We start from the raw sequence: 21194 nt of genomic DNA, 5'->3' as shown, positions 1-21194 counted from the left end.
AATCTATCTCGTCACATCCATTAGGTAACAGCAAAAATACCTGAACCCTTCTTATTTCTAGCATAACAACATGCAAATTATGAAGCTAGTAGGACCCACTTCGGAACGATTACATACATATTTGCTATGAAGCTACACTCGATCGTTGTGTTTGCGCCCGGTACTCACCACCAATATAGGTCTCAATGCCCAGTCGTCATGGGTATGTCTTCGAATCTACCTTGTTGCTGTACACAGTTAATATAGCCTGGTTTAACAGCTGACGTCTCTGCTATCATGGGCTACAACGACTATTTCCTATGCATCGTTTTTCTCACAAAAAAATTTCATTCGGACACACAAACTATTACGGAGAAACAGAATCACCATCGCCAAGACCACATTTGCTTAGTTGACGGCGACTCCGATTAAAACCACGATCAGCATCATCAAGCCGAAAACTCTTCTCAAAGTAACACGCACAATAGCCTGTTCGCTCAGTGTGCACGGGTGGCATCCGCAGCCAACTGACGCTGAGACGCTCTCAACAGGCGTGCAATTTGCCTTCGTCCACCAGCGGTAATCACAATTTACCAGAGCTGTACACGGCATCTCGCGCCACTAGGCTTGGTCTTTCTCACCCTCTATGGATTTTGAACTTCTTTCTCGCGAGCCCTCGGGTACAGCAATGGCAGTAGCAGCAGCCACGGGCTATTTGGGTGCAATAGACTGGCTGGGCTAAAAGTCTATTCGCTCTCCTTTGAGAACTTTGCTGCCCACAAGCTGAGGTTTAGAGTGAGAGCGAAGTCAAGCCGATCTGAAAAAGTCTGCGCTACGAAAAGCGAGAATAGCATGAAGAATTGCGGCGGAACTCGATTCACTCGAGTCGATTTGTTTCGAGTTTCACGTTCGGTATCGTCGTTAGGCGTTCTATCAGACGCCTGGCCCACAGCACGAAACGAAGTGTCTAAGCTGGGTTCGAATGTAAACCACAACGTGTTCCTGAGATTAGCAGCCAAATACGTTAGCCACTAAGGTCTCACGGAGACTCAATTCACTCGAGTGCCGCGCTAATTTCGTTTCGTTGCAATTTCTTTTGTGTTGTGTTTTCTGCTGTTCAGCAGCTGGCAGACAGACAGAGGGACTCGGTACGTCACCAGGTGACAACAGTAGTAGCAGCAGCAGTGGCAACGACAGAGCGCCCTTAGCAATCAGCACGCACCAGCTACATCGCCTTCGGAAACGCGCTTCTTAGGCGATTGGCAAATACCTCCACACCATTCTTGTTCAATGGTTGGCTAGAGCTAGGCAGCCTAGACATCTCGTGCAAACAGCGTACTCAGCGTATGCTGGGTTCAAGCCTGGTATTGAAACTAATCACATGTGTTAAACAGCGCATCGTACCCAGGAACACCACAAAAAAAAAAACAGGAAATCTGCAAAATGGGCCACCGTCGCTCAGAAGATGTGGCGCGAAAATTCGAATCGAATCAAAGAGGGGAACGAACCTGCGGCCGCAGTACGATGATGCGGCAGCGCGAACAGTTTTGCGGTCACTTTAAGGTGACTGTCGATTTGCCAAAAAATCGTTGCATGTCGTGTATGCTTCAACTAATAAAAGATGACTATTACGTTAATTAGATTCCTATAAGGCTTACTAAATCTTATAGAAATCTAAAAATTGTACCGTCGTCGATCATATGAAAACTACAGATGCAGTACTGATTTCTTCCAGCTGTGCTTTGTCCTTTTCCTACTTGACCCACAGGCTTTCAGAGTTGTAAGTCAGTGTAATTTAATTCGGTCGCCAACTGCACCCAGTGGTTCATCAAGTCATTAGCGGCGTTTGCTTCATCGTATAGGTTGCCGTACGGCTCCGTGTAGCGCGGGCAGTCGGATTCGTATGGATTACGTAATGTAGTAAACAGAGCAACGAGCCAATGGTCGTATCTATATAGCTTCTTCGCAATAAGGCTTCATCATGCGATGTATACCTTACACTGTGGTATATCAACTGTAAATGCTAATATCTCTGTTATTGCTTTTCTGCTCCTGCGAACAGGTGTCCACCCAACGTTGCGCAAACGTTCGATTGAGCGCAGCAACTGGTGTGGCGCTCTGTCTGACTTTTGCCTTATACCAACGAACGAACTTGACTGCTGAGTGCCGCAATCACTATGATCAGAAAACCGTGTCTATCTGATGATAAGGGGTGCCGCTGTTGCAACGATCGGATTTATGTAGATCTGTAGCTGTTCAGCTTGCGTCTGTGTATTTACGATGAACAACAACAACAACAGCAGCAGTAGCGTCGACAGCGCCAGATGTTACGGACCAAACAACTTGTGCTCATTGTCAGTCATACTTTTTGTTGCTATCGCTCTCGTAGTCGTCGTCGTCTGTTGTTCGTTTGTGTGTTTGTTTGGCTGTTGGCCCGCTCGTAGCAGCTCTGGCACAACCTGCAGTTACTACAATCCCTGCTTGCCACCGCCCATAGTAGTAGCGTAATGGTAGCAGACAGCAGAATTGCGCAGGGGCGACGGTGGCAGTTCGACAGAGACCATTGCTCGTAGTGCAGCAGCATCGGCGATTGTTCATCCACTCGCCCGCTCATAATAATGGTTTGGATAAGCGGATTCAAGCTCGTTGCCTGTGTGACGGTGGCGGCGGCAGCGATGATGAGGATGATCTTTAGCTGTTAACCAGCTTTGCTACAGCCACTGATGGTTGGCCCTGTAAACCTGCTATTTTGCCTTTTTTGGAGGCGGATTTTATGTATTATTGCGTACAGCTGGGACTGAGAGATATATAGAAATTCAGTGTAGTGTTTGATCCAGCCTCAATGACTGGACTCAGCTTTGCCCGGCCTAGTACTGATAAACACACGCCCTTCCTTAAGCTCATTTCTTTGTTAGTGCCGATCCTGATTAGACTGTCCGGAAACGTGGTAGATGCCTAACGGCCGAGGCAGCCTCCGGACCTCTCACTATATCAGACGCGCGAATTTCTGACATCTGCAAACTCGGATATCTAGACGCATCGTCTGTTTCTTCCACAGCCTGAAGCGTCAATATTGCCCTTCGTCTTTGTCGGCTTGTTTAACAGTGATACGCTGAAGCTGCTGTTGAACTAACTGAAATGATTGACTAGCTGACTTAAGGGACAATTAAGCAGAACTGGCGAGCTGTTCGGATACGATGCTGCTGTGGGTGCTGCTGGTTGACTACGCGACGGGGGTCAGGTGGTTGCCGTGTGCTGCTTAGCAGCCAATAACGGCTCACAACCCTTCCAAAACCGTTATACGGCAGAGACTGGCGTTGTCGCAGCGGCCGCTGCTGCCACTGAAACAGCATTTTTCACTTAACGCCGGCGGCATCATTATACTGCCGTTGTCGTTCGACAAGTAACCAGGCAACAGCCGTTGCATTAAGGATCTCTTCCAGCGTTTACTGCTATGCTATATCGCCCTCTGTAGTGCGCCTGCCCAGGCAACCCAGCAGAATACCCACTGCCAACAGCTGCGTGCCCTCACCGCCGCTCGCTGACGTCGTTGTCGCTCCCTGTTCTGTTGCCAGACATGGTAGTGCCGCTGCGAGCTGCCGCTGCTTTTGTTCATATTAATGTTAAAGCTGTTGCCATGTCGCTGTCGATGATTTACGCTATTGTTGCCGCTAGTGACCAATAGCAGCGTTTATGTATCTATGTACACAGATATATTTCTACTTTTGTCTATACATATTTCAGGGCTAGAGTGTTTACAGTCAAGTGTGTCTGCCGGCGCAAGGGAGCGAACTCGACGGCCGTGTGTGTGTGCGTGTGACTAGGTGTCTGTGTGTGCGTGTGAGTGTGTGCATTGTCTAGCGAAGAGGTACGCTGTTAGGCAAAAAACACCGCAAGCAAACATCGGCCGTTCACAGCCAGTCGCTCTAACACCTATTTCATCTATTTGTTTGTCAGCACTCAGTGGGCGCCATCGTTGCTGCTGCTGTTACTGCGTTAGCAGATGGCCCGGCACGGGATCTGTCCAGAGCAGTACAAGCATAGATCGATTGATAGATGGAGGCTGCTAGCTGCCAATCGTCGTCAAGTGGCTGATGAGGAGCAGATGCTATAGGGCTGATTGGCGAGTGGGTAATATTTTGGGTTCGGTAGAATCGTCATTACGGCTGTTGCTTCTGGCGACAGCGCCTCGAACGTTGTTCGCGGTTCGTATTCGTTACAGGGCGGCTGTTTAGCTGCGGATCGTAATAGTAGACTAATTATCCACATGATACTCCGCAGTTCCAGCCGTTGTCATTAGCGGCAGTGGCGGCAGTCTTGTGGTAAACGCAGCGGAGCTAGCAGACACCAGCATCAAATGATACGGCGATCTACAGCAGCTAATAGCGTTGGCGACGGCGACGGCGGCGGCGGCGGCGGTGGCGGCTGCTGCGTTGCTGTAGTTTCCAGTACGAACGGGCCAACAACGCTCCACTGCTACTGACTGGGAGGTAGTGCTGTTTCTACTCGTTGGTTCTTTCTGCGCCGCTGCTGCCGCCGCCGCCGCCGCCGCCGCCGTTAACAGCAGCAGAAGCAGCAGTCGCGGCGAAGCTGTGATGGTCAACAGCAGTGGTGCGAGTCGTCAGGCGAAGTAATAGGCAGTACGAAGTGGTTTGCGGTGACACGTGAGCTTCTACGGCAACCGCAAAGACCACGACGCCAAGGACGACGACGGAAGACACAACAACGGTAACAATATGTGAGTCTGATTGGAACCGAGCGCGCCTCTGCTCTCGTCGCCGTGCCCCGCCATGGGCCCGTTGTTCTGATTTGTCGGTGAGTGCTTCTTCGCGCGTCTTGAATCGAATAGAGCTGTGCTAGTTGGCTTCAGTTTGGTGCTAGTGGTGACAGCTTGTGCTAGGGCGTCGATTATTGCTTGGTCCTATCGGCAACTCTGTGCGTGTCCGTTACCTGTGGGTGTTCATGGTGTACATAATAAATAGATGGGCTTCAACTGACTGAATCGTGAATGATCGTAACCTTGTTGGCGGTGCATACAATCGTGTATTTTTTGAAAGGGATACGTTGCTCAAATCGAACGTCTGCTGGTCGATTCGTTGATCCGTGCGGTGTGGCGTAGGTATGGAATCGCTTACTGCAGTGTGGCTACACAGCGGCCACCGTATCGCATTGCTTACACCTGCTCTAAAGTCAAATAGACATAATTGTTATTGTACATGGTGGCAAATAGTGCGTGCTTATACCTCTGTGCAGAGGTAACTACTGCTGCTGTTGATGGTAGCTAGCGGTGATCTTGTGTCGTGGCCTCCCAGGTCTGGTCAATCCTTCTGAGGAAAGCGGGTCTGCAAGCGAAGTTCAGTGCCTGATTCTGTTTCTTGCTGTGCTGCTACGTCGACTAGCGGAGTATCCCGTTAGTATTACGCTAGTAGGGCGGCTAATTCATCATTGACGAACGGATTATTACCGGTAGCTCCAAACTAACAGGACTGTTCAATGATGAGAGTAAACGCGACGCTAACAGATTAGCTTGAATTTTAACAAACTCAATTCCTGTTTAGTGTTGTTTGATCTACTGAATTGTCAAATATGCTCGTTTTACCATATTGAGTCGCCTGTGGCTATCGAAACGACGTCCATAATGAAATCCGAGGAAGAGACAATCGAAATCGACGTTGGGCTTAATATTCATGATAATGATGATGATGCTATAAAGTTACCGGAAATATTTAAGCAAGTTGGTCAGACGAAGCGGGGGAGGTACGCGAACAGAGAATCCGTTCGTAGTCAACGAGGTTGAACAAAGCCAACTTTGGATTATTTTTTGATTGAGCTGTACTCGGTGCTCATATCTGTAATAATCAGTTTCAAGACTTCAATCGTCTGTCCTCACTCGTCTTGTCTATCGAATGCATAAACCATTAACAGCGGCAATGATGGCTATGTTAGCATGTTGTTATATTGTTGTGAACTTCCTATTGTTGGTCTCACCACTATTACTATAATTACTATATACAGAGGGACATGCCGGATCGGACAATTCTTTAGCGGCCTGCATTCATAGTTGTCTGCCTGTCGTTGGTTGGCAATCGACTGCCTTTTGGTCACAATCGGTAATTTTTTCACGTGAGAACAGAATGATACTGGGCCAACAGCTGTGCGCAGTTGGCCGACGAGCGACCGCCGCCACCAGCGTTGCCAGCGTCAGCGTAGCGACTTCAGTCCAACTGAACAACCGACCGGGAGCTAGGCCAGCGGTGGTAACAGAAGCAGCTCGATAAGTCAGCAAACGAATCTAATACAGTAACGGCAATATTTCAGATTTTACGGTGACGAATCGGTCGACAGACGCCCCTATGATGTTGATAATGTCGATCCGCTGCACAGTACTGAGGCAGCTACCTATACCGCCGACATGAGTTTACAATCGATAGTAAACGAAAAACACGCCATTTAATACGATAATCTCATGGAACTGTGGCTTTTATTGGGTGAATGGATGACAAAACCATGCATTTTGACTATGCAGAGTTCCCAGTGAGCAGCATTGATAAGACGGTGTGCACGCAAATTAGCTGCCGATACGATATGCATCGATGATGATTATGGGTTGTTATTGGCGTTATAGTATCAAGTACAGGGTTTCCCAGGTGGCAATGTTTACACTATGGCACGTTTGCAGCAATGAATACTACGAAGCCTTGCGAACTTCTGCTGACTTTACCCTCTGTCTTTACCTTCGCAGCGTTTGAAACATGGATGCGAACGGTCGGTCTTAAACCGGCTCAGCTATGATAACCTTTCGTGGCTTCTTCCCAGCATGATTATTTCTCATTTCAACTGTACATTAATTTAAGCAGATGCTATTTTGTGTCGTTGCATAGATCTAATTTTCTGCTGACTGTATTATTCGATGCTTATCTAAATTTTTGACGACGCAAATATTTAACACTGCTACAATCCCGTTATTTTCGGGCAAGATCCAGCTTTAAAAAGAAGAAATGTGGATTATAGATAATTGCTATAGTCATAGGTGAAGGTTGTGCTTGTCTACCTGTTTTTAATAACTTAATGTTAGTAACATTACTTAGTAAAATCTGGTAGTTTTATGAAATAGACAATTATCTATAGCTGACCTTTGACATGCTCGCTCCGTTGCAGCATGTAAACAGCATTGCGGCGAACAGAGCACATTGCACAATTCATCTCGGAGATTCCATGCCGCCCCCCTGAAATCTTCTTCTGAAACCGCCATCTGAAGCTCGGTCGTCCTTCGTCCACTAGCAGTAAGCGTAGCTTGCATCTAGCGCAGCTTGAATTGGCATTCTTTCGACTTCTACTGCTCACCCGGGTGCATGATGAAGCAGATCCTCCAGATCAAACGGCGGAAAATACCTGCCGTTCCGGCGTCGTCCATCGCGTCTTCGAAGGCCCGTTCCACACAGCGAACATTACATGCACTGTTCACGTGTACGCCGGAACAAAGGGACGCGGCTAATCGCCAGAGACTGCATGCGCTGCTCACACAAAAATATGGGTCGCCAGGACGGCCTCCGGGGGAAAATGATGGAACGAATACGATCGTTACGGTAGGTGGGAACAATCCCCATCATGACAATAAAAACAGTAATAGTAATCGATTGAGCACCAAGGATGAAGACACCGGGGAGGCCGCATTGTTGTCTACGAAAAGAAGTATGGAGGGTGCCACTGTCAAGGAAACAAAGGGCAAGAGTCTTCAGAGAATTTCTTCGTCGCAGAATCACGGACGTCCAGATCAGCAACGGCAGACGAATGAGGCTTGCATAAATTTGTCGCACCCACTAAATTCGGCCATTTATACGCCAGCCAGGCGGCAAAAGCGCGACATTTCTTTTGTTGACCAAGTACCTCGAATGTACAACCTAGCTTTGGGTGACGATTCGAATTGTTCCTACGTGGTACCAGGATTTGAGGAATATGTACCGCACAGAGGCAAGCAATGCTCGCAACGTGAGACAACTGATCGCTCATCTTTGCAGCAGCAACAGCAGCAGCAGCTGGAAGCAACGAACAACAAGGAGTCGGAAAACAGTACTGTACGTTTTGTTTGTTTCGTATTTCGATTAACGAATTTTTAGTACACAACTACGAAAAAACCCGTAACCGTAAGAGAACGAAGCCCGTAACATATTCTATTGCACACAGGGAAAACGGAATAGTGGGTACCACTAGCTAAAATGTTTCTCTAACGTCAGTTGAGAATGGTACTAACACATGTTGGCTTTCATCTCGAGATTATGGAAAAACCCTTTAGTAATGCAAGCATTTGTTTAATAAATACAACGCTGCATCACTCTCTGTATAAGGAATTTGAACTAACCGTCGTTTGGCTTCAATACATTATCTTATTAAGTTGAAGAAAGGCTTAGAAAATACGATGTGGCAAAGCCATTTAGATGTTGGTCACCGTTGGAATACCCGTCTCTACCGCAGGACAGCGTAAGATATGAGCGGGTACTTGACATAACCTTTAAAACGAAATGTATTTTACTTGATTTTTGTTTTTAATTCTGTGTTGACCACTGTTTGGCTAAGACCTTTGTAAGAGGCAATTATCCGCTGCATATAAAGCCAAAATTACAGCACTGTAATATTCTAAAAACGATTAATCATTTTGATAAAGCCAAAATTACAGCACTGTAATATTCTAAAAACGATTAATCATTTTGATAAAGCCAGTTCACACAAACTTGCCTCTCCTAATTATGTCCAAAACAAATTTTTCTCAAAAATATTTATCTTAACAAAAAAAAAAAGTCACCTAATAATGTATATTAAATTCGCCTTTTTGGAAAACGCGTACGTCTCTTTAAACAAAAATTATGTTAACGCTATATATTAAGCTCGCTAAATCAGCCGAACCTTCACGAGAGCTGTGAGTAACGGGCTTGAACTGATAACAATTAAAAAATTATCAAGACTATGTATTTACACATTTATTAATACACTGCAGTTTCGTGGGTTACTATAGCCACGGATGGGGTTTTATTTCTACCAATAGTGGTTTGCGGTTTTCTTTCGCTTACTATGCTTCCAAACAAGTATGTTTATTCAATATTTGATTTAGATTGTTGGGCTCTATTTCGATAATTTACTGGTTTGCGTTTGAAAACGACGACGTTTAGCTTGCGTGAGCATTAACGTCATAATGGACGGAGTGGGAGGGTAGTTTGCTGTGAGATGTATCGTTTACGAACAGCATAGTAAAGACTGCAACTATGCTATCTTCAGCAACTTGAAATCTCGCCGTAGCTGTAAGATGTTCATGGGATAATGTGCTCCAGTTATGATAATAGCAATTAAGTGGATGCCCCGTTGTTTGTAAGGCATATGCAGAGCAACTCTGCTGAGCTAAGACGCATTTTTATAATGGATCGTAGAATACGGTCGTAGTTTTTTGTCTGAAGGTAAGATTGTTACAAAAATCAATTTTGACGCTTTTCAATGTTTCAGTAGTAGTTGTCGATCTACCTAGCAACATATATTCAGTGAGTAACGTCATAGGGCTGCGGATAACGGACACATGCTCCACTGTGTGAGTGGGAGGCTACACCGGCAGCATCTGGGCTTAGCAGTCGATCAATAGGGGTAAAAACCCGCTTTCTTTTCATAGACAGTGAGATGTTGCGGATGAGTAGTGTTGTTTATCAATTGATGCTACTCTGACGTTTAGTGTCAGACAAAGAGAAAGATGCTGTGACGTTCGTATACGAATGATATTAAAGGTATTATCTGGCCGCATGCTCCTACGTATGCACCCATTCATGAAAAAAAAATGTGTTTTGTAGCTCGGCGATTGGGCGGCTCCAGGTGATGTGCTTCTTATCTATTTAGGTTTTTTTTGGTGGTACAGACTCATAGTGCTTCAGTGTTTCCTTGTCAAATTAGTGATCCGGCAAATCGCGACAAAGTTTCAAGCGGTACAGTTTTCAAGGTACGTTTTCTGGCGGGTATAGCAATCGTCGAACGTGTGCTGCCTTAAGTGGATGTCAATTTGTGGAGGTAAACGTTTATTGTTAATAGACTTACTCAAATTTACATCCGTTAGTTCTGCTAAACGTTATTGTGGTACTAGTATGGTAAACCAATTATGAACAGTGCGTTGCCTGTGCTGATGCCATTGTTTCGAGCTGAAAGTAAATATGTGACACCTGCTAGTGTGCACAACGCCGCATGCCTAGGAATAAAAGAACGAAGAAAAAACATTTAATAGAAAAGCATCTTTTGAACGAACCGATCATATAAAGCTAACATGATTTATAAAGTCTACTATACTGTTTAAGTGCCTAAACTTAGTGATCCAACTGGATCTTTGCACCTCAGTGATCTTAGTATAATGATTTGTTTAATCTTCATTAGAGTTTTCTAAAACTACTGAAAGCGCATACTGTGTTCCGCCATCTAGAGCAGAGCAATATTGATTGTAGGTGAGTTTAGGGTTCCAAAGCAGTGTGGACTGATTTGTTTTTATAGACTGCATAAATTTTTTTTTTATAATTACGTGCAATGAAGTTTGTCAATGATTTCTAAGGAAAAAGGATAAAAGGTTATAATCCAAATTGTTTGCTCGGTTACTTGAAAGCACTTGCCACACATTATGCCACATCCCATGTCATTTATCGTCACTTACGATACTACGATTTAAATAGAAAATGTTTAGCATGTCGTTCCGCTTAATGGTGCTTTCTATTTGTTTTGCGTTAATATATTCGACCAGATTGGCGTTTCTAAAACGGTGGATCTCTGGGGACAACGCAAAGTAAATGCTTGATCACTTTCGAGCTGGAAAGAATAGGTTCACTGAAATTATTAGTTGGTAACTGGAGCCATGGCTTTAAACTGATATCCATACATATTTTTCTTATAAAGATACGCTTTCTTCGTTATTAAGGTTACAGGACGTTTACAAAGGCAAAGGTTAAGTATCTTTAGCCTGCAAGTTTAGCTGAAAGAATAGTAGCTTTTAACTTCAGTTCGGCTTGATTGATATGTTTACTGATTGGTAATAAAAACTTGTTTCACACCATTGCGGTTGCCCCTTTTGGGCATACAGATTTACATTAAAATACTACTGACGCCTTTCACCTTATTATGTCTACTACGTGTTAGGTTGAACCTCCGACTGGTGCCTTCCAGATTACGACTTGCTTACTGCTAGGTACCTGAACAGATCTTAGACATAGAGTTTTGTGATGGAGGAAGTAATTTAAAATTTACCAATATATGTCAATTGCTCTAAACTTCAAAAGGGATCACACCTTTAAATTTCATACATTGTATTACTGTGGTGACTCGCGATTCTAAAGAAGAAAAACTTAGCCTTCGTCTGCCTTAAATAAAGGTATCAGACAAACTATAAGTAAAGGTCTCAAGACAGAAGACACAAAGCTTCCTGACAAGTTAGTACCGAGTAATCAGGAAGCAGGGGTTCTGTTGGTTGGGACTAAAGTCTTCAATCAAACCGATATCGTTGTAGAAGACTTACATGGATCCTATATCATTGGAAAATATAATTTTGCTAGACCAATTAAAAGAGAATTGTACTAATTATCTTACCAGATTGTTTTTAAAAAAATCTCATTATTACTGATCTTTTTTCTTGTGTTCTTTTGTACACATCATTAAACCACATTACATTAGTTTAAATACGGTAGTTAAAGCTACCTGCATAGTTCATACTTCATTACCGTAAATATATTATAAAGCTACCTGCATAGTTCATACTTCATCATCGTAAATATATTACAAACTACGTTAACCTAACATTAATAGGAACTACTGTGAAAGCGTTAGAGCAGTTGTGTTAAAGGTAATTTTTCCGTCGCTGCAAAATGAAGTTAAACGAAAAGCAAGATAGATCACGTAGATGTGGTGGCATAATATGCTGATACTAACGAGAGGAATAGGACTTGAGACTTATCTGCCTATTATTTGAGTGGAGCAAGGTATAATTTCGCATGGGTATCTTTCTCAGGGTCGTGTCGCTACCGCAGCGCACGTATGCGAATATACGGTGATCGTTTTCGGCGGAGCTTTCTATGAAGCACTGAAATGAAATAACTGAGTCAGGAAAATGCAGCAACCGTAACAACTGTTCGACAGTTCGGGCTGTAGATTTCGTACAGTCTTGTCCATGAGGGCTTACAAGCAAGTGTGGGTTTACGCCCTAGCAAGAGCATCCAAGTGCCGAAGCAAACGATCTGTCGAAGAGGCCGTCCACTCAATTTTTATCATCTGAGTTTTTTTTCTTTAGTGGACTTTCCTCATATCACAAGTTTTCTAGTTTTGGTTTTCGGGAACTTCCGAAAAGCACTACAGCAGTGATTATCATAGCTGCTAGATCCATTGAGTAAATTTTAAAGCATAGCAGTTCCTGATTTAAGCTCTGGTGGCATTAAAATTGATACAGACTCCTTTTGTAATTGAACTAGCCTTTTCTTAACTTTCTATAAAATCGAGGGCTCAAGCTTTTATTGCAAAGCATGCTTGGCGTACGCCTTACTCCTAGGGAAGCCAGATCATGGCCTTAAGTGGACCAACGTGATTTTATTTGAAAATCAGCACAGTTTTTCATCGCTGAGAGCGTTTCTACCGAATAGCAAGCGGATGATTTGTTCAAAGGTGTTAAGCAAGCTTATACGCAATATACGCCCTGAGTTATGAGTATGTATGCTCGTTTGGAGAGGCCACGTTAGCCATGTTGTAGTGTTAGTACTTGTTTGAAATAAAACTGGAAGGTAGCACGTTTATGGTTAAATATAGAAATTTGCAAATATGTGTCACCGTTTGTTTCCACATTAGGGTAAACTCGTAAATGAGTTACCTGCGCATACGAGGAACCGAATAAAACCAACACTGTCATAAGCGTAATGAAGAGCTCTATGGAAATGAGGCCGTTGTGCTTACGTATATGCACGCAACTATTTTCCATGATTATTCGCAGAACTAACGTTATGGCATGACTCTTCAAACATGCATTTGTAACTATAAAGTGAAATGTCATAGGCTTCGCTACATTGATGACTAACTTCAAGCTGCCGTTGCATTATATATGGCGGGCCCTAAGAAAATATCGGATAGATTAGCCAAAAGTTGTTATTCTTATCACCTCATCACTTCAAACGTGTTTAGAATAACTGGAGCTAGAATCTTTTGGCAATTTTTCTCAACTGTCTTCAAACTATTCCGACAGTTGAATATTAATCGCATCTACTTTCAACTAAACGCACCATTCTGCCTAATACCGGTGGTACCTTTAGGTAAGAAAGCTGGTCACATAATATCGTCTATGTAGCAGCATAAGTCGCGAATGTGTTGAATACATAAAATACTCGCAAAGGCGGGGCTTTAACGTACACGTGGGCGAAAAATAATAGCCCTCCAAAGTTGAATTACATAAGAATCAGCGAATGAACTACGTTTAACAACAGTTAGTAAGGACTGCATCCGTTGTCATTTTGTTACCTTTCCGAGTCAGGTGAGGGAACACATCTAATATTACCAGATATTAGTATAGAATAGTTGTGTGTAACATTTATTGTAGTTTTAGGGAACAGGTCGAAATTACATAGCGATCAGTAATAGGGCTATCTATACCGCAAGAAATATGGAGGCTTCGCGGCTACGAGGCCGAGTGTGTACACCTCAACTTCTCGTAGTAGCATGCCCAGAAGTCTCCAGAACCGAAGAGCTATGAAGTACGCAAGGCCTGAGACCAGCCAGGTATATGTAATGCTAATTTGTGCAAAATATTGTCGAAATGTTGAAAGTATAGCCGGGAGTCACAATATTAAATTTTGCGAATCTGAGTGCCTGTACGTGTCGTGCAATTTTAGTGCGTAACTCGCACTAAAAAGGGCCATGAATGGCGTAAATAATGCAAGCATCAGTAAGCTAAGCAGGTAATAAATGACGAAGTTACGAAGGACCAAGCAATTAGCAAGAAAACAAATATTAAAAAGCTGCCACTGCACCAAGACTGCTGTATTAATAAAATGGAAAAGGTATCTCTGTAACTACATAAAACGAACCTTCGTTTTCATTGGCGTAGTTTAAGAAGTTACGAAAAGTGCAGGTTTTATTCGTTTCACTGAAGCCGCCAGATACAAAAGAATGTTCCGCATATGTAACACACATTCTGAAATATTTCGTCGTTGCTGCATGAAAACACTACATAAATACTCGTTCCATTCAAGTAGCACATATGACTATACCAAAGGACCAGTTTTATACCACTGCGTCCGACTTCAAGAAAACACATCGTTAATCATTAAAGAAAAAGAACTTCACAAATTTATAATTTCCCTTCCTTGCTGTTCCATAGGTTAAAGCTGGATCAAACAAAGAATCACGTTCTACAAGTGCAAATCAGGAAAAGGAATCACGACGAAAGGAGGGCAGGCAAAGCAAAAACAGTCGGGTAGGCTCAAAAGAACCTGAGAAGGACAGTTCCAAAGATGGAGACAGCAAGGCCAGGGAGAGACCCAAGGAGAAAAAGGAAATTGCTCGGGAGGTTTTGAGTGCAGCTGCGGTCAGCGATCCGAAGTGTTCGGTGAAAGATGTTTTGAAAATGTCTTCCGCTGCTGGCGCTCTTGTCACTACGAATGATGAAGAGAAGAAGCCAAGTGGTAAGGGATCGCAGAACGAATCGTCCCGGGACGGCCAGAACGGTTCAGGCCAACATCGCCAACGGAATCGAGATCATTGCGAGCACCGAGGGAGTAAACGGAAAAAAAACTTTTCTAGAACATTGGATAGTGGAACGGGAAGCTTGCACGATAAGGATAAACCTTGCACCATTAGGTAAGCTTTTAATTATGTGTAATCATATGTGTGTGCTAATTTTTGAGCGTTTACGACTCGTTTGCTTCATTCATGTGAATGCCATCTAGCCGTCGCTGAACTACTTTCAACCTCAGCTTGGGTGTTTCGTTATATATGTATATATATATGCACGTTTCTAGCGTGGAGACTATTCAAGTTATGGAACGTGGAACAGTCATCGCATGTCAACCCACTGCACCACCCACTTCTTCAGTGTCTCCACCATTTGCCAAGAAGCCATGCGTTATGGTTTCGCCGACAGCTACCGAGGCAACAGCTGTCACGTCAACGTCTACTTCCGACCAGCGCCTCCCAGATAATAGAGAGATATCAGCCCTAAGAGAAATAGTCACGAATTACCAGGTAGTGAACGTTTGTTTTTACTTACCTCACAGACACATTTAACGTTAAGACTTTGGTCTTAAATCGTATACAACACTATGAGCCCTTTGTAAATGTGTCGACATCCCCGTATTGACTGTTGTTCGATAAATTTACTGATAGAGTACGATTCCATCTTAGGTTCCATCGATAGTCGGAGGATTGCCAGACAAGAGCCCATCATGTACACCTACCCACTCCGTCGTAGCTCCGTTGCCAGCTGATCTTGATCGACGAGTTCTCGACTGGGTCGATAATTGCGTTTCCCAAAAGAATAATAACGGACAGAAGGAACAAGTCACTGCCATGACTTCGTCGACCAATGGTAATAGCAGTAAAAAATCTTCCACGAGAAACACGTATGACGAGGGCTCTTTACGCGACCTTCAGCGTTCGTATCTGCGACTTGTGGACTCGGAGGAATGCTCTGACCTGGTCATCGAAACGGAAGACCGACCTATTCGCGCTCACAAAACAATATTGTTCGTACGCTGCCCCAAGCTTACACAGACGGTTAGTGCTGACTCGAGTTTTTGGCAACTATCATGGTGCTGCTCAGAGGCTGTCCTTCTATTTCTGCGATTTCTGTATGCGGCCGACGTATCATTTGTAGCTAGCGTCGAAGGCCGGGTCCGGAAAGATCTTCTCACGCTATGCTGCCAATATCAGACCGATGAATTGGCAGCACGACTTATCCGTGAGCGATCACCCAGTCCGTTACCTTCGCAGTTACAACCTGCGCAAATGGTACAACAGCACCTGGGTTTTGTCAGCCGAGGAGCAAGTTCGGCAACGGCGCTGCTCTCGAGAGCACGAGGCAGAAAGCGGTGCCCGTCGCCGAGTATCCGTCGTCGGCGGGTTCGCCTTGGGTCGGAAATATCATCGGAGAATGCCAGCGACACTGGATCCAGTTCTGGTAAAAAGACTCGCATGAGTATTACCTGTGAGACCGTGTCGGTCACTGCGCCAACTAATGATGACCGACACCGAATCCAGCAATCGCCACGACTGCCGCAACCAGGCGTTGCGTGCACTCAGCATAGCACGCCACTCGTCACTCCAATTAGTGATGATGACGATGAAGATATTATAACAAGCAATAGTCATATCAACCAAAATCAAACGACGCCCGTAAGAACAACTGCCTCGTTACCTCGAATTATTAGTGGGAGTGACTCGAAGAGCGGAGCCGGTGAGAATCGTTCAACGGTAGCAAATGAATCTGCTAACGGGCGTAGAGGCGCCGGCGTACCGGTCAGCACTACAGGAGGCTCGGCGGATCAGCCGATCGATGTAGGTAGCAGTTCTGATCTCTTTTCCGATGAAGACGTTGTAGTAGGAGCCATTATACAGTCGCAGCCACCTCCCCTGCTTAGCCCCATTCAGCCGACGCCTCGACGTCCACCTGATGAAGAAGAGGAAATCGATGGCAACCTTCTTCCATCGCCGCCAGCTTTTTTGCGGTCCGTAAGTCAACGGTTATCCAGTCAGCGACTTTCGCCAGAGAGAAAATCCGCTTCATCGGCGGCTCATTCGCACGCTCCACCTTCGTCAGTTTCATCCGTGATGAGCTCTCCAAGTACTTCTACAAGACTGTTGCACCGTAAAAGTTTCAGTCAGCCTACGCCGGGTCATCCGTTAAACGACGACGACGAAGATAATGACTGCAACGAAGAGCCTGATGACTTGCCAAATGTGGCTGGGCTGTGTGAAGCTGTGGTTAGCATTGGAAGCAGTCCAACAGGGTCTTTGTCAAGCCCTCTAGGTGTTTCCCGGGTCGTTGACGGTTTGGACGTTACGCCGCAACCGAGGTTCAGTATGATGAAGACGCCAGAAATGCATGCTCAACTCAACCAGTATGGTATAAAGCCCAGTATTGGCAAGCGGAAAGCTGTTCAGATTCTTAAACATATCTATCAGACGACACATCCGGAGATTTCTCATCCGGATGACGAGAGGCCAGAGGGAGAGGAGGCGACAGGAGAACGAAACACGTATTCGTCGTCAAGTGATGACAGTGATGGAGATCTGCCGTTAGAGGAGACGATGATCCATGATGACGATGAGGAGATCAGCGACAATGTTGAGGACAAAATTACGAGGTCTGTATTCCATTGCACAAGTTTTTGGAACTGCAGAAAATCCGACACACTTACGTCTGCGCCTCAGACTTTGTGAAAGTTTGCATTCATTTACCCCATAAGAGCAGACCTTTTTAGTACGCCTTTTATAAAAAGCAAAATCAAAAATACGCCATTGCTAACTTTGAAACTTTACTCGAATTTCTTCTCAGCGATGATGACGACCCTCTAATGTGGTAAGCTGAAATGCCCGTTTTTATGGCTTATTTATTTACATGCATCATATACTTTGCGTAAAAACTGTTCCAATCGTATTCGAAGGGGTTCAAGTAGCAAATTATACTTGTAGTTACATACCGAAAACTTACTGAAAATTTAACAGATATACGAATTGGTAACAGGATAAAAATAGTCAATTTCAGAAATACTCAATCATATTGCTTAAATTAGTTTAAAAAGGTGCCAGGCAAAATTCTCTTACTCGATAGTATATACGTACCTGAAAGTCAATATAGCTTGTAATTAATCCGACGATAGGTGCTCGTAGAAAACCCCTTTCTTCACATGCAGAAAGAAAACCTGTGGGTTCCTCAGCCTCAAAAATCTAAATACAATCGCACACGTGCTGTCTATTTGTTTTTGTAGATATATCAGGAATACACCATCTTTATACGATAAGATTCTTCGCTACGAACCCTTGGAGGTAACTGATTTTAAGCGCGAGTTACGTGAACACGGAATCCGGGTAAACGACAAGACTCTCGTCAATCTACTGGACTTTCATTGTATCAACATCTCGTTTGGGGCTCAGCGTAAGACTGTCTCTCGAAGTCCGAGAAAAGCTCGACGAAAGAAAACTGTCCGGAAACCGGCCGTGCAGCAGCAGCCCCTCGGTCAACGTTCAACCATGACACAACCATGAATTTTGTTTTTGCCGGTTGAAACGATCCTTTGTTAGATCAAGACTCCCTGAGCCAATGATACTATCGACAATGGCGAAGACGATACTCTCCTAGAGCTTCTGATTATGAAACTGCAAATTCTACATTTGTGGGAAAATACACACAGGGTTACGGAAAAAGGCACATTCGTAGCAGAGCCGTTAACAGACTATCAGGTGTACTATGTAATTTGGCAAACATACAGTTGTCTAATAACTGTATGTTCGGCATTTGTCATTTCCAAACGAATTTGCAAACTAAATTAATTCGCTTACGGGTTTAACACGCAGAGTCTAGCAGGAAATGGCCTAGCGCTTACAATGCATTTCTTGTCTAGCTAAAGCTAGTCTAATAAATCCGCCCTGTCTAATTCCGTTTCGATTCTAATCATAATAGATTAATGACAACTTTTCAAAACTGTGCTGTCGGGCCAGAGGCAGCTTTACGGTGCACACAAATGCAATATATATCATTATTTGTTGGCCGTGTTCTATTTTCTCGCTCGATCTGTTAAACGGTTCGACAGTTGCCCTTCGTTCAGGATTCTGTCGCCACCAAAAAGAGAGCCTTTTCTCTTTTGCTGTAACAGCCATTATTACTTCATACTGCAATCCCGTAGATCTCATAATGCCGCGTATCTACTGCGAATCTGCACAGAAAACACTTTCCCGGACTCGCTACATAATGAGCCTCTTCAATCGATTCCCAGGTTTTTAGTTGGCAAATTCCAAGAGCATTAATTCGTTCCTCCGTTTTTTTTCCGGGTTCGTATCACGTTACTGTTGGTTGTCTGTTCTATATATGTGTTAGCCAAAGGAAGACATCAAACAAGCCGCTACGGTTAGTAAGATGAGCAGCGTATGTTTGCTACTGCATTTATAATAATGCAGGTATATTGATGTGCAGCATCGGTGAAAATGGTGGCATAGATAGACGCTGATTTTCCACTGTGATGACTAGTCTGTAAAGAGATGTGTAAAATTCATAGCAGGGAAAAAATTGCCACGGAGAAAATTGCCGTTTTGGGGTGGGTTTGATTTTTTATTATTTTCATTTAATTTACAAATGTTGCTACCACCGGACCATGCATTTAGCAGTAATTGTATATATAGGTGTATTGAGAATATTATTGCTAGAACAGTTGGAACGTTGTTTCCACAAAGTTTTTTTGCTTTTGGTTGATTGATTTTTGCGATATACAGTTGTTCTATTATACTTCATTGTTAAATGCGACGAACCGTACGCGGTATGACCGAATGGAAAATGGTGTTCACCTGTTTTGATTACGGATTGCAAAGGATTGGACCCGTCTAACCCGAGGTACTCGAGTCAGTAGCGAGAGTGCTCAGGGCTGTCATCCGATATTTATTCTGCTTAAGTGGGATTTCGCAACGCGCCACGCAAGAATTCAGCATTTGTATAAATGAACAGATAGACCGACATGTGCTGCTGGAAACGAATATCGGTCGTTGGCAAAGGCCCGTTTTTGACTCGACCCAGATGAGAGTTCATTTTGGGTAAAACAGGAGGCGTGAGGAGACATGCGGCAATCGTTTGCGATTCTAACGTCAGCAAAAGTTGTTGTTTTTCTTCTATAGATTATAGCGACGCTTATGGCGAACCGCTTATTTAGCAGTGAACTTCAGCGATTGTCACAAGAGCTCCTTCTCTTGGGATCGCTTTCATAGCTTAATATGATCGAAGAAATGCGCTTGTCCTTGATACAAGCTGTGTCTTAATTTACAAGGGCATTCACGGCACTCCTACAACGAAATTTCACTCATCGCCTACAGCTTCTATATATAGAATGGGCCGATACGATAGCAGGGAAAGAGTAGTTCACGAATAAGCTAGTCTAAATGATTTTTGCTTAGTGAAATGATAGACTGACATTAACTGTATAGAAAGGTTCAAGCTCAGTACAACTAGAAGCTATTGATCAAGCGTATCGCTCCGCGTTACATAATCTGTAAATTAATGATTTATAGATGTAAGCTTTGAAATGAAATTATGGCCGTTTATGTTGTTTCCACTATTATGTTGTCCTGCCCCCTGTATAAAACACTGCGTCCGTTGTCGCAGATACCTTCTGCTGCATACTACTAGCAACATTCGATAACTAAAATGCATCGTGGTAACGTAAATTAAATTGTTCTAGATGTTCTAGTGAGTACTCTGGAAATGATTGTAGTGTAAAAAAAAAAGGCATTATGTACGACACACGTTACAAGTTAATTGTAACTTCTTTATAATGTCTGTCGTGCATAATGCTATTTTTTCGATAGAGTATGTAATGTAGTCTTCGATATGCTAGTATGAACTCAGCAAGTCGATAGGGAAACGTTTGGGCATCTAATAGTAGGGTTACCTTCGTCGAATGAAAAATGTCCATCGCGGTTAGCACGAATTAGTGGTCGTGGTTGATTGATGCGAGCAAGTGTACATAGTCGACGATTCATAGGATATGTGTACCTAGGGATTTTTGTGTTATATTGAAAATATATTTTTACAGCTTTATAAAAAGGTGAAACTTGTCGTTACTAGTTCAGCATGTTAGGTAGCCATAAATAGGTTCAACAAATTATGATTTCACGCAATCGTACCGTTTCCAAGAAGTTCATATAGTAGTATTAGCAGGCTCCGAGGATACTATGACGTTGTCGGTTAACATTAGAGCTAAAAACGCTGCCAGGAATCGGCAGCGTTAGCTGCGCAAAGGGACATAGGACAACAAGTGAACGTATAGTATAAATTCACCTATTGCTTTGGAATTTGGAAGTCTTGCCGGCATTAGAAAAGAGCGAAGGCATTCTTTGGAAGGTGTTCATGCTCTAAAGCTAGGGATTTAAATTTTCCGCAGAAAATGTTCGTGGAAGAAGATATTTACTTGAAACTATTGTAACCTAGTTCGACGTAAGCTTAAATGCTGCTGTTGTTCCTTCCTATGCCA

At 43.8% G+C, this 21194-nt stretch overlaps 1 protein-coding gene across 6 annotated transcripts; it reads left to right on the top strand.

Moving 5' to 3' along the window:
• The first annotated feature begins 2712 nt into the window (after positions 1-2712).
• On the top strand, positions 2713-20767 carry LOC111253769 (uncharacterized). 6 transcript variants are annotated; one of them, XM_022813704.2, is made up of 7 exons: positions 2714-4794; positions 7138-8054; positions 14342-14820; positions 14982-15204; positions 15364-17324; positions 17516-17539; positions 17949-18088. In XM_022813704.2, coding segments are annotated over exons 2-7 (3411 nt in total). In that variant the 5' UTR covers positions 2714-4794; positions 7138-7331; the 3' UTR covers positions 17950-18088. The 6 variants fall into 6 exon arrangements, with proteins under 6 accessions (XP_022669438.1, XP_022669439.1, XP_022669433.1 ...); XM_022813698.2 differs by lacking the exon at positions 17516-17539 and having other exon boundaries at positions 17949-20767; XM_022813700.2 differs by lacking the exons at positions 2714-4794; positions 17516-17539 and adding an exon at positions 4801-5098 and having other exon boundaries at positions 17949-20767.
• The last annotated feature ends 427 nt before the right edge of the window (positions 20768-21194 follow it).

Source organism: Varroa destructor, unplaced genomic scaffold, assembly GCF_002443255.2.
Source record: "Varroa destructor unplaced genomic scaffold, Vdes_3.0 BEIS01000007.1, whole genome shotgun sequence".
NCBI classification, from domain to species: Eukaryota; Metazoa; Arthropoda; class Arachnida; order Mesostigmata; family Varroidae; genus Varroa; species Varroa destructor.
The sequence above is the reverse complement of the archived record's forward strand: the minus strand, read 5'-3'. Positions and strand labels throughout refer to the sequence as shown.

Excerpts from the sequence above, each read along its gene's own strand:
- LOC111253769 (XM_022813698.2), top strand. The coding sequence starts at position 7,332 with ATGATGAAGCAGATCCTCCAGATCAAACGGCGGAAAATACCTGCCGTT. Across the intron at positions 8,055-14,341 it reads AGGAGTCGGAAAACAGTACT|GTTAAAGCTGGATCAAACAA; the intron begins GTACGTTTTGTT and ends GCTGTTCCATAG. Across the intron at positions 17,325-17,948 it reads GTTGAGGACAAAATTACGAG|ATATATCAGGAATACACCAT; the intron begins GTCTGTATTCCA and ends TTGTTTTTGTAG.